The 13,409-nt window shown below is 29.2% G+C and overlaps 3 protein-coding genes across 4 annotated transcripts; 1 reads left to right on the top strand and 2 right to left on the bottom strand.

Moving 5' to 3' along the window:
• Window positions 1–18: 18 nt before the first annotated feature.
• LOC100745947 (DNA repair protein complementing XP-A cells homolog) lies at window positions 19–1,799 on the bottom strand. The gene is made up of 6 exons (XM_012389513.3): window positions 1,417–1,799; window positions 1,153–1,328; window positions 972–1,083; window positions 766–890; window positions 413–689; window positions 19–305 (listed from the first exon to the last, which is right to left on the bottom strand). The coding sequence occupies exons 2-6, from the start codon at window positions 1,299–1,301 to the stop codon at window positions 144–146; spliced, it is 825 nt and encodes a 274-aa protein (XP_012244936.1). The 5' UTR covers window positions 1,302–1,328; window positions 1,417–1,799; the 3' UTR covers window positions 19–143.
• A 417-nt stretch (window positions 1,800–2,216) lies between these two features.
• On the bottom strand, window positions 2,217–9,303 carry LOC100745828 (neuroblastoma-amplified sequence). Of its 2 annotated transcripts, none has more exons than XM_012389491.3 (14): window positions 9,172–9,303; window positions 8,841–9,075; window positions 8,356–8,774; window positions 7,892–8,275; window positions 7,599–7,809; window positions 7,302–7,522; window positions 5,666–7,239; window positions 5,285–5,584; window positions 4,933–5,221; window positions 4,543–4,863; window positions 4,074–4,476; window positions 3,044–3,993; window positions 2,839–2,961; window positions 2,217–2,762 (listed from the first exon to the last, which is right to left on the bottom strand). In XM_012389491.3, exons 1-14 carry the CDS (start codon window positions 9,256–9,258, stop codon window positions 2,487–2,489), a joined length of 5,793 nt encoding a protein of 1,930 aa, XP_012244914.1. In that variant the 5' UTR covers window positions 9,259–9,303; the 3' UTR covers window positions 2,217–2,486. The 2 variants fall into 2 exon arrangements, with proteins under 2 accessions (XP_012244914.1, XP_012244915.1); XM_012389492.3 differs by having other exon boundaries at window positions 7,302–7,519.
• Window positions 9,304–9,329: 26 nt separating this feature from the next.
• Window positions 9,330–11,987, top strand: LOC100745629 (COP9 signalosome complex subunit 2). The gene is made up of 9 exons (XM_012389501.2): window positions 9,330–9,718; window positions 10,047–10,241; window positions 10,311–10,436; window positions 10,511–10,678; window positions 10,749–10,923; window positions 11,006–11,144; window positions 11,229–11,445; window positions 11,525–11,665; window positions 11,737–11,987. Exons 1-9 carry the CDS (start codon window positions 9,665–9,667, stop codon window positions 11,854–11,856), a joined length of 1,335 nt encoding a protein of 444 aa, XP_012244924.1. The 5' UTR covers window positions 9,330–9,664; the 3' UTR covers window positions 11,857–11,987.
• The last annotated feature ends 1,422 nt before the right edge of the window (window positions 11,988–13,409 follow it).

Raw genomic sequence — 13,409 nt, 5'->3', positions numbered from 1 at the left:
ACATAAACAAATAAGGGAAGTGATTTTTTTATCCTTTTTTATTGTGTATGCATTTCGCGAGTAGTAAATAAATTTCTTAATATAAGAAACTCATATCTAAAAACACAATCCAATAATTCCTATAAAATTCATTATTATAAAATTTACATTTTTTCGTATGTTTCTTCATATCCACAAGTAACGCAAGTATGTGTATATGTATCATCATGTTCATTATATGTATCTTCTCCAAACTCGTGCATATGAGAAGCTTTTGATGTTTTATCATATAATGAGCTCCTGACTTGCATTCTTAACTGTTTAATCTGTACAATACAAAAATAGTAAGTTGGTAAGATAAAAATATCTATATTGTATTATTTTGTATTAAAGTACAAGTACGATATTACATTTGAAATACGTTTATCATTACCTTTTTGTTAAATTTTTTTATTTTAGCTCCTTCCCTCTTAACATCACGTAATTCTTTTTCCTTTAATAATTTTTCTTCAGAACCCCATACTTGTAAAGCTCTCTGTTCTATTTGTAGTTGCAAATACAATTTCATTTCACCCCAATTTGCATTATGGGGATTTTTTTTAGTAATACATTTTAATGGAGGTTCTCTTTTATCCAAATCACAATCTTTTAATAAATACTCTTGTTTTGCTTCTGTTTTTGTAATCAAAGAGTGCTTGCCCTTAGGATCTCTAATACAAAAAACTAATTATAATAATCTAAAGTTTTATATTAAAATAATTGCTAGTTCAAATAATGCTTGTATACCTGCAGTTATCACATACAGATAAATTAAATGTTTGTAGTAGATATGAGTCTTTAAATTCATTCTTACATTCATCGCAATGAGGAAAATCTACAAGAATAGGTGCAGGTTTTGATATTATTTGTAACTGAAAAGAAAGAAAATATTAGTTATGAAATCCAATTAATATTTAGTGTAATAACTATTAAAATAATTAAAAATGTTATACCATTTGTTGTTCTAATTCATCACTTTCTTCTATAAGAAAACCTCCTCCACTATCTATAACACGTTGTCCTTGAACTTTATATGATGTACTCTTTTCTGAATCTTCGTTCTCACTTTAAAAAAGTACAAATGTTTTGTTATACAATTTTTTATTTTTCTAACTATTGATATTGGCAACGTACCTCCTTATATAAGGATGAGAAACTATTTTAGATTTTCTTAATAGTAATGCTTTTTGACGATTTCGCTCTGCACGTTCTTTAAAGTGCTGACAATTTTCTATTAATTCTTCATCCTTTGATGGATCATTTACATTTAACGTAATAGACATTTTCGCAACTGTACAGAAAACTTTAAGCTGAAAACAAATAAAATATATAAAAAAATGGGCATTGTGTAATAATATTTTTTATGTCATATTCCTAATAACAGCAAGTACAACTTACATAACCTATGTATAATCCGACAGGTTAAGTATAAACTTCACTATATATTGAATATGTAACTAATAAAGCTAAAAGAAATGATCATATTTTATAATTATAATTACAATATAAATTTTTATTCTTATGTATGATAATCTTTCTACATTTTATAATATAATTAAACATAAATAGTGTTTTATAAAAAATGTAGCAAAATCAGATAAAATATATATAAAATGTAAGATTTTGATATATATTTAGCATTTAAAAACGTACTAGCTAATTATTGAACAATATGTACTTTAGTATGCATTTCACTTGTATATTTTGAACTTCAATTCTTTAGCTTATTTTGAAATAACTACCGGTAAATAATGGCAATCCGCCATTTTATCTTTTTAAGAATATATATATATATATATATTTAAACCAATTCTATATTCCGCGAAATTTAATTTTTTGAATTTAATTAACCAACTCGAACTTTACATAGCGAATTCGAAAAAGCGATTAATATTGTGTGTTAATTATAAGAAGTTGATAAAAATGATAGAATAGTGTTCTAAGTTCATTGCATGTTATAAGTTATTATTATGAATGTAATTGAATATCACGTTTGAATTTTAAATTAAACAGTCATGGCTGTGCGCGCATTTATACATTATTCTGTTCACTTGAAATTTTGTTGTAAGAAATGCAAAAAGAAATATTGAATTTTTGTAATACATGTAAATCAAGTCGAGTTCTACGTCGCAGTTTTTCAAGATATTAATTTATAAAGATGATTACACAAGGTAGGGATAAGACATTAACTATCAACATCTTTTTTGAATATTTATATTTCAATATACATATCACGCTTATACTTACAAATAACACATTGTACAAAATAAATATTCATAGTATGTACATATTAATTTTAAGGACGTAGATGCAAATCTAGAAGCTATTAGTTACTGTTTTCTTACCTCTTTTAAAAAAGTCTTTTACATTTCACGAATAAAAATATTAATTACAAATTTTAAATAAGTCATCTTTTGAACTTTTATCTCGTACAAGTTAAAATCATAGGAAGGAATGAATATATGTATTTATTTCCTCATTAGAAGTTCGCAACAAGTACTAAATGTAGATAAAGATGGTGGTATATCTTCCATTAATCTAATTATGCATAAGGCATGCGCTATATGCTTTCTTTTTTTTAATTCTTGTATAAGAATTTCTGCATTTTCCTTTACATTTGTTAGAGATCGATTCACAAAGACATGTTCAATGATTCGATCAAATATTTCGTGATTCGGATCGAAGTATGCCGTTAAATTTTTCAAAAATAACATTTCTAGTATCGGTGCTGACAATGTTAATTCCTAAAACATAAAATAACATTAATAGAAATGTGTAAAATAAAGGCATGAACTTGTTGATGTACGTGCTTGTACATACTTTATGTCTTTCCATAAGAATATTTACTGCTTCTTCGTGAAATTCTGAATTATCCATATCCAACCTAATATAAATTGCGTGCTCAAGAGGAATTTCTTCTGTGTTCAAAAATTCTTTGAGTACCTAATACAAATAAAAAAAATAATTAGTTATATTTAATAAATTGGTTATAATCTAATAAGTTGTATTTTAATAAGAAATTTACATTTGTTGAAGATAATGCTTCTATTAATTCTTTATATTCTTCAAAACTTTGTTTGCTATGTTTGTTTTTATCTTTTTCCATAATAAAGGTATTAACTAGTTTCATCATTTTTAAAATTGGATGTTTATTAACTTTTGTATATTGAGAATCTTTAAATTGTGGCCATTGTAATAACAATTTCTTTGCCTCATAAAAATGATCAGCATTCCTTATTTTACTAAATATTTTTTCAAAAACTTCAAAGCGATCTTTTTCTGTTGCACATTCCCCTATATCTTTTATTAGAGAAGTATTATTTTCTATACACAGTTCTTGATTTAAAATATCTTTTTTGTTCCCTACGTTTTCTATTATATCTTCATCTGAAAAGTTGCCCCAATTATCAGTCCATTCTATATCATTTTTGTCATTAGATTCAGATGAACTCATCTTAATTTTATCTTTCTCGTTACGTCGCGCATTTTCTGTCGAAATTTCTTCTTCTTTTGAATTTCCAGTAGATACACTTGAACTTTGTGTTTGAACAATATTAAATTCATCTAACTTTTTATGATCTTCAATCTTATCGTCGTTTTCCGTTTCAATGTCGTGATGTAACTCAAGAAATTCCGTCTTATTTATTCCGCAGCTTTTAAATAAACATGTTTGCCAATATTCAAATGGTTTATAAATGTCAGATTTTTTGCATTTGTAAGCTGTACTCATCGTTTTTAATATTAAACTCAATGGATCAAACAAATATAAATCTGTAAAATAATAATCTTTATACGTGGTTTTGTATAATTCCAAACAATAATAATACATTGAAGTTTGTATGTATAGCATTGTTTGTGGCAGTTCCATTAAAACATTGTGTATTTCCTCTATATATTTCTTATGTACACTAAATAAATATGCCATGCCTAGTAACCAATCCTGTTGTATAGTATACTTTGTACACTCTAAAAATACTAAAATAAAAAAAGAAATTATTATTTATCCAGTATTTAACTTATATACATTTCCGTTTAGGTGAATACATAATACTTACAGTGATTAATATCACTCACTTCCAAACCATAACAAAATGTTTCATTCAACATAGTTATCCTCAAAAGAGCACGACAGCATTTGAGCTGCGTATTTTGCAAATCTGGCATTGAATAATTTACGTATTTCGTGTCGAGTTCACTAAGTTTACAATTTTTATGTAAATCTTCATAAAAACATGGGAAACTTTGTATGTCATCATCTTCTATAGGATTTTCATATCTTGTGTCATTATCCTGATTATTTGAGAAATTAAATTTTAATCTAGATTTCCAAAAATTTGTGTCGCTTATATTTTTTATTAAACTAAATGCTGAATCTTTCATAACATTTGCAGAAGTTTTTACTATCTCAGTAGAAGCTTCCAAAACTTTTGGGACAAATTCTTTAGTTTCTATTTGCGGCTGTAAATTGACAATATTTTAGTATAGTTTTTCGTTAGAGGTAGTATTTTTTAATGAATTTCTTACAGTTGTTAATGCATCTATAAATTCATCTTCACTATCTGCGTCTTCACTATCATTGAAATCATCAGATAGTAAAGCAGAAGGTATCCACAATTCCAAATTTTTATGTAACATTTGTATTTCTATTAAATATATTTGATCTAGTGCTTTGCTTAGCATATCGCTAGGTCCATTGTTTATTGCAAACCATAAACATTTTTGCCTAGTTTTCAGATCTTCGTAATCTCCACAAAATCCTAATTCTAAAGCAACTGTCCAGGCAGGAATATAGTTATTTTGCATTAATTGCTGACAGGTAGCAGCACAAACATTAAAGTCCTTTACCTATCATATTATATTATAGATCAATTATCTGCAATTAAATATTAAATACTAGCTTCAAAATAACTCTACCTCAAGTGCTTTTTTTGCAATTAACTCCAAAACCTTTCCTTCCCGCATTCTACTATTATTCCTCTCTATTCGTAAGTAATTCGCTAACGTTAATAATCTCTGACGACTTTTATGAGCATCTACCCTTTTATTTAAACAGTCCTTTATCAACTGTAATCTGTCTTGCATTAATCGCACTTGAAGTGGTAATATATCAATATAGAATTCATTCAAAATTTGAAGCGAGTTAATGAGATCGTACTCTTCTTTTATCTGTGCATTATCATCTATGATTAGATGAAGGCAAGCTCTGAAATTATATTATTTATAAAAGTTAAAGTAGGAAATCAGTGCAAGAACTAAGAACACTTACCGAGCTAATTCCATATTAGAGTCAGTTAAGGATTTTGAGCTATTAAAATACTCCTTACTAGCATCTAAAATTAAATTCACCGTTTTTTCATAAGACACTTTCAATAAAGACTGTTCATTTTTCTTAGTCTCAATTAAAGCAGTGCAATTTTGTATGTTAGATTTAACTCCTGATACCAAACGTGCTGATACACAGATTTCAAAACAAATTTCTATGTCGAGACATGTAAAAATTAGACCATGAATTTCTAACATTTCATTTAATAATTGAGCCCATTGTTTTTCATCTGGAGGTGGTACTCTTAAATTAAATAGAGAACATTTTGAAATACAAAACATTCTTATAAAAAGAATATAAAAAAATAAAAAAATGCCTAGTCACCTTTTGTTTAAACTCCTTGCCATTTGAATCAGTAGTTGTTTTGCAGCATCAGGATTACTCTTATTTTTTCGCAGTACATGTAGTGTAGTTTTAACGCCATATTTATTTAAAATTTTTGTACATTCAAGTTCTTTATCAAGCTCTTCTAGTAGAGTGTTTATTCTTCTCATTTCACGGTCTTTGGCGATGGAATCTACAATACGTGTTGCTTTTTCATACATATTAGGATCATTGCAAGCGTATATACAATCTAACGCTAAAATCGCAATATTCTCTATCATTTGAAGAATCTCATCATCTTGAGATTGTTTTAAGTATTCAAAAAGTTTAACTGGTAACTTTAAGTCTTCTTTACTAGTAGACACTAAGTAGTCACTAAATAAATGTCTCTGTAATTCTCCGCCCAGATACTGACTTCTTCTTTTTATAAATGATAATAGAAAACTTTTTATATCATCAACAAAACTTTCTTCACTAGTCATGCTCATTAGCAATTTAATTTTTTCCAAATTAGATAATTTTTGTAATTGATCTAAAGATAGGTCTTCTATATAAATTTTGTAAATGATATCGTCTAAAGTTTCCAAATCTAGCAACAAATTGTCTAATCCACTAATATTATGTAATTTGGCAATTTTTATTAATTGGAAAGCATTATCAATCATATAACTATTCCTCTCGATCTGATAAGCTCGCGACTCGTACCATTTTTGTAACAATTCTGGTGTAAGTAATGTGTTTCTGTATATAATTAACGATGGATCATATTCATAAAGTGATTGTGATTTATCATCGCTTTCTAAGTTAATTATCTCATTGAATTCAGCTTTCTCAGCCCAATCTTTTTGTCGTAATTCACGTTGATCAAACAGAAATAATTGTCCATCAATGTCGCATTCTGGTAGAAGTTTTTTATATTTCAATGGATTTAAAGTCTCTGGAAAGAAACTAATAATAGCTAACCAATGAGGTAACAAACATTCACCATAGTAAGTGAACATAATTTCAACTCCCCGACAATCTCCATCCTTCGCAAATTTAATTGCATTTTCAACAGCTGAAAGCTGTCGAAATTCTTCGTAAAAGTTTTTATCGTACTTTAACGAGGAATTTAAAATAATTTCGTATGTAAGTAACTTATCTAGATGATCTAGAAGCTTCCTTCTATATTTAATTAAATCCTTTTGGGCGTCAGATAAATGTTTAATATCGATCTTTTCCAGCACTTGATTTATTTTCTGTATCTGTCTTAAGCTTATACTAGCTTCATCCATTTCACTCCACTCCTCATCAGTATTATCTATTATAAATTTTCCATTGTCACAAGTTCCAATTGCTACTAAAGTTTCCAGGTTAGCACCTTTTAAACCAAAATTTAATAATTCTCTTGCTGCTTCGATAGTATCTGGAACTCGAGTAATGCATTCATGTAAGACCCAAGACCTTTTTGTAACTTTACTCAAATGTTCTTGAATAGCATTTAATGATAATTCAGATTTTCTCCACTGTGTTTGATATACCAAGTCTGTATCCAAATTATATGTATTCGCTAAAGCCAATGCTTCTTCATATTCCTATAATACAATCTTTTGGTTACTTTAGTTTCAGCTATTTTGAATTTCACAAATACTCATACCTCTATATCAATTTTTCTTGAATAAAGTTCTTCGGGTGTAGTACTTTTAAGTCCAAGGATTCTATATGTTCTAAATAATACTTTTGACTTCTTCTTTTTAGGCTGAAATCTTTCAATGTCAGTGATAGAATACAAGGTACTTTGCATTAAATTCGTTGTATAATTTAATATACTAGCTGGTTGTAGTTCATCACTTTCTTCTTCACTTTCTGAAGAGGCTTCTTAAAAATTGAATTAATATGTTATATTATATGTATAGAAAATATGTACTTTTTAATTAAGAACTATAGCACAAACCTGATGTTTGACTTTCTGTGTTAGATTCTCTGTTCCGTTTTTTACTTGTTATGTATGTTTCACAATCAAGACATAAAAAACCTCGATCTGAACCAAGTTCATGTATTTGTGGTTGCCCAGCTAAAAATTCAGGGCTTGAACCTAAAAGATTCTTTAAATCGGTTGTAGAACATACAGAAGTGGATCCAGAACATCTTGTAATTATAATTGCCTTTAAAAATATCAATAAATTAAAATTAACATGACCATGTATTTAAATATATGTGTATGTACATTTAAATAATAAACATTACCTCTTCTGACCACCAGCCAATATCTATTGGATGGAATTCAGTAACACCTGGTGGAAACTTTTTTGTTTTTGCATGTCCTAAAGGATTAGGTATATTAAAGTCTGGTTGCTCTGATAATTTCCATTTTCTTTGCATCAACAAAGTTGGTAATCTCCATAAAGATATTGAACCATCTGTATGTAAACATGTTAAAAATCTATTATTTGGAGAGATTTTTACTTTAAATATGATAGATTCTGGTTGCAAGCTTAATGTGGGGATAATGTTCCATATGGAAAATCTTGACTTAGTTTTCGATTCATCATCAAAAGTAAATGACAACTTGCAATATGGATATTCATTCAGGGGTCGCCAAGATGTTAATCCACTGTCTGAGGCTGTTGACTGTAATGTTTTATATAGTTCAGGATGTTGTACTTCCTAAATTGATATATATATAAAGTATAAAAAAGTACATTAACTACCATTAATTTCTGTGATATGGTATTTCCAGCAACATAAAATAAGCTGTGTTTTTCATCATAAACAACAGCATTTATTCCATTTTTATAAAAAGTGCCAAAAGAAAATTCATAATTTGCTTCAAATTCATTAGTTGTTGAAATGTGGTATGATTTGAGTAAACCGCTGTATGTGATTAACATAAATTCATAAGACCATTTGTCAGGCTGTGTCCTTGGTTTGAGAAATATCATAGAAGTTATTGCATCACCAGCTTCTAAAATATGAGGGTTTTGGGATATTGTTTTTGGACTGATATTAAAAATATTGTTCCCCAGGGCATTGTAAAAAGAAGCATAACCATTGCTAGATGCTAATACTAAAAATGTCCCATCTGGACTCCAAACTAGTTTACGCCATTGTGGAAAAGCATCCTTTGGTACTAAAATAATGAAACATACATGAATTTTTGAAGCCTAGGCAGATTTAAGAAATCATATGAATTTACCGGAAGCTTTCCCAACAACTGAAGAATATTCATCTTTTGCTTTTCGAATTTCTATGACATTTTCTTGTAAAACAGCAAGTAAACGTCCATGATCCCCAATTGCAAATTTCCATGGTAGAGTAAGGCTAATTTGTTGTGATATACTTTCTGGTAAAGAATATCTATTATTAAGATATCTAAGTGCATTTTTTATTGTCCCTGTCGTAGGCAATATTACAGAATCATTTTTGCATTTCTGAAATAGATATTATATTATAAATGCGTAAGAATTGTAGATGATGTAGGTGTCTCATTCCAGATTTCTTTTGAACAAGTAACAGTGTAAACTTACTATTAATTCTGGCTCTTGCTCGCGAATAAAATATTCTAACAATTCATAAAGTATTGGTTTATTTGATGATTCGTTTGAATTAACCATTTTGTAATCAGAAACATAACCTACTACGTTGACGAAAACATAGACCTGAGGTGGGAGTTAGGAGTGAAATCAGTCAGAATCTGATAAGTCACTAGTCAACGTCATATTCTTGAAAAGCAGATAAATAAATTTAAATGAAAATTATTTGAATATTTTCAAACATGTTAGTAAGAAACTTTAATTATCAAAAGAATTATGCATATGTTTTGTTAAAAATAATTTAGAATAATTGAACAGTATTGATGTGGTCAGAGCTTGGTATCTTTATAGAAGTTGCATAAAGCACATGTGTAACACAGTGCATACATGTGAATTTCAAAATACAAACTTGGTCGTGCTTGCAGTTGTCAACAGGATTGCGTGAACTTTTTATTTTTACAATTGAAATTTCTTAAATATTTGTAAAATGTCAGACGGTGAAGATGATTTTATGTGCGAGGAAGAGGAAGATTATGGTCTTGTGAGTATTTGTGTACTTAGGAAGGAAATGTTGATATACTGAGAATAATTTTGGTTAAGAAATAGGTTAGAATTTTGATCTTGACGTATATGAAATTTAAAAATAGTTCAGAAGTATCTTGTAATGTTTAAATAATAGCAAATAATGTTGCTTAGATTTTGTTTAATAACAATAAAGACATTGAAGTTATATCATAATCTAAATTTGCTTAGGTTATGCTGATGCTTTCAAGATGACACTTTTCAAGTTTTCTTTGCTTAACTATGATAACTGATTGTTTTAGAATAAAATCAATTTCAAAATGATATTGTTTTTGTAATAATTTTAGGAATACTCTGAAGACTCAAATTCAGAACCTGATGTTGATTTAGAAAACCAATATTATAATAGTAAAGCTTTAAAAGAGGATGATCCAAAAGCAGCTCTACAAAGTTTTCAAAAAGTTTTGGATTTAGAGGGAGGAGAGAAGGGCGAATGGGGTTTCAAGGCTTTGAAGCAAATGATAAAAATTAATTTTAAATTGGTACATCATCAGATTTGTGATATATTTATAAGATATACTTATATTTGCTACGATGCTTGATTCTTTCAGGGTAATTATAAGGAAATGATGGCAAGGTATAAGCAATTATTAACTTACATTAAAAGTGCAGTTACTAGAAACCATTCAGAAAAATCAATAAATTCCATATTAGATTATATTAGTACCTCAAAGAATGTGAGTAATATACTAATGTAAATTATAAACTAATTTAGATTTCAAACATATTTGCTTCTTATTGTATCTTACAGATGGAATTATTACAAGATTTTTATGAAACTACTTTAGATGCGTTAAAGGATGCTAAAAATGATAGGTTATGGTTTAAAACTAATACAAAATTGGGAAAGCTATACTTTGATCGATCAGATTTTAACAAATTAGCAAAGATATTAAAACAACTTCATCAAAGTTGCCAGGTAGAATTTCTCTAATTATATTATTAAATGAGAATTATTAGTACAATACATATGTATCCCATTTTATTAGACCGATGATGGGGAGGATGATTTAAAGAAGGGTACGCAACTTTTGGAGATCTATGCGTTAGAAATACAAATGTATACAGCACAAAAGAATAACAAGAAATTAAAGACTTTATATGAACAAAGTTTACATATTAAAAGTGCTATACCACATCCATTAATAATGGGTGTCATTAGAGGTAGTATACTTCAAATTGAAAATGGGATTACTTAAATATATCTAACAACATAAAATAAAATTTTTTTATTTATTTATAAAAGAATGTGGAGGAAAAATGCATTTAAGAGAAGGTGAATTTGAAAGAGCACACACTGATTTCTTTGAAGCTTTCAAAAATTATGATGAATCCGGATCACCAAGACGTACTACATGTCTGAAATATTTAGTTCTAGCAAATATGTAAGTAAAAAATTAAACAGGTGAAATAGCATATTGTAATATTAATATACTCTGCTGTTAATGCTTGAATGTATATAAAAACAGGCTTATGAAATCTGGTATCAATCCATTTGACTCCCAGGAAGCAAAACCATACAAAAATGATCCAGAGATCTTGGCAATGACAAACTTAGTAGTCAGTTACCAAAATAATGATATTAATCAGTTTGAATTAATTTTAAAACAAAACAGGAATAATATAATGGATGATCCTTTCATAAGAGAACATATTGAAGATTTATTACGTAATATACGCACACAGGTATATGCAGTACATGTACTCTATATGTATCAGGAATTTCGAAAATCTAAACATAACATGTATTTACGTAATTTTGCAGGTTTTAATCAAATTAATTAAACCATACACTAGAATTTACATCCCTTTTATAAGCAAAGAATTAAATATCGATGTATCAGAGGTTGAAAGTCTCTTAGTGTCTTGTATTTTGGATAGTACTATCCGTGGTCGTATTGACCAGGTAATGCAACAAATAATTTATATCATTTAAAAGTTATTTATTTGCTTCATCGTATATTAAATTGTATACAGGTGAACCAAGTACTCGAATTGGATAAAAAATCAGTATGCGCGGCGCGTTATAACGCTCTTGATAAGTGGACAGGACAGTTACACTCTTTGCATTTAACTATAGTAAATAAGATGTCGTAAAGAACACGATGCGCGTGAATTTAAAATAACACTGATCTTAAAATAATATATTGTATAGTATATCATAAATACCTGTCTCCGATTATATGAAAAATAAAATCTGTTGTGATATAATAAACTTAGGATTTTAATACGATTCGCTTATTATACCTTCTCATTGTGATATTCTTTCTTGTTACTTATTGCGTTTATCTATTTATTGTATACTACGAATCAAATCAATTCAAGTCAATTCATTTATAACGTTAGTCACATAGGCTATGCTATCTTTCTATAATTATTGATTTTCTGCTAAGTTGGTATCAAGGGTATTGAGTTGTTTCAAAAATATCACGAGATCATGAACGGATGCGATGTTGGGGATAAGCTGTAGTTCCTTGTTCGCTTCCGACACGATATTTTGTCAAGTGTCCGATCTCTTGAATTCTGTCCAATCAATCAAATTTAGAGTACGTTATTTTTTGCATGTCTATTTTTCGATATACGAGTATGAGAACTATATTCAATCGGTTTCTCTTCTGCAGTTTTGCATTTCTTTAAAGATCGAGTTAACAATTAACAAAAGGAGAGTTACTTTATTGCGTCCTTTTTTGGTGCATGCTTATTGATTTACATGTATTATTCAACAGAAAGTTGTTACAGTTTCTTACGTGCAATGACGATAACGAAACGTCAGATATAGATTACTTATTTGTTGATCACATTATCGAAAGTAGTTGATCAATTTCTTGAAATTTCGAAATTCGTAAGTTTCAATTAACGAAATTCTATTTATCCGTTCTAATTTCTATGCAAGTTTGATACAACTGAACACCCTGTAGAAGGAAATGCTTCAACAGAAGGATGACGAACGTGCCGTCTCGGTGGAACTGCACGACTGGTTTTAGCTCCGTTTCAAGCATTGTTATTCAGTCTACGTTCGCGCCTATGTAAATGTTGGTTAACCCCAGGCAGGACGGGCGGCAGGGTCCCTAGGCTCGTCCTACATCCTCACTGCTACGGGATGGTATAATCCTCTCGTCCTCGAACAGGTTCATCCTCATCCTCGCCACGTTTAAGGTGGCAGCTTGCAAAGCCACGGAAACTTACTTTGTGAGAAAATCAATTTAGAAAGTAAAATCAGCAACAAATATAATGGATTGTTGATTTTCGTTTTCCATTTCGTAAGTTGGATATTTTCATGAGGATGGCTTTCCTTATTTCAATTTTTACGATTAATTGTCAGAGAATTATTTCTGTTCTAATGATTTTCCTAATATTTAACAAATCTATGAAAGTTTTAGACGATCGCATCTCGAAGTATAGAGAAGTCATCTATAGAAATATCCCGATGCGTTTCTATGTATTTTCGTATTAAGGTTCCAGGGAGTGGTGGTTAGAGCTGCAGTCGGCGTGATTAGCGGGCATGCGAGTATACGCGTAAAACGACGTCGACGATAACGACTATGTCGACGGAATCCCAACGTTAATTGGCACTTGCAATCAAAGCACAGCTCGAAATATCTACCGGTATTCACGTGGCTTTTCCACAGATTTTGGAATGAAACTTTCCT

Source organism: Bombus impatiens, unplaced genomic scaffold (genome assembly GCF_000188095.3).
Source record: "Bombus impatiens unplaced genomic scaffold, BIMP_2.2 scf_0647, whole genome shotgun sequence".
Lineage (NCBI taxonomy): Eukaryota > Metazoa > Arthropoda > Insecta > Hymenoptera > Apidae > Bombus > Bombus impatiens.
Note: the sequence above shows the minus strand (reverse complement) of the source record. Positions and strands in the feature narration are given on the sequence as shown.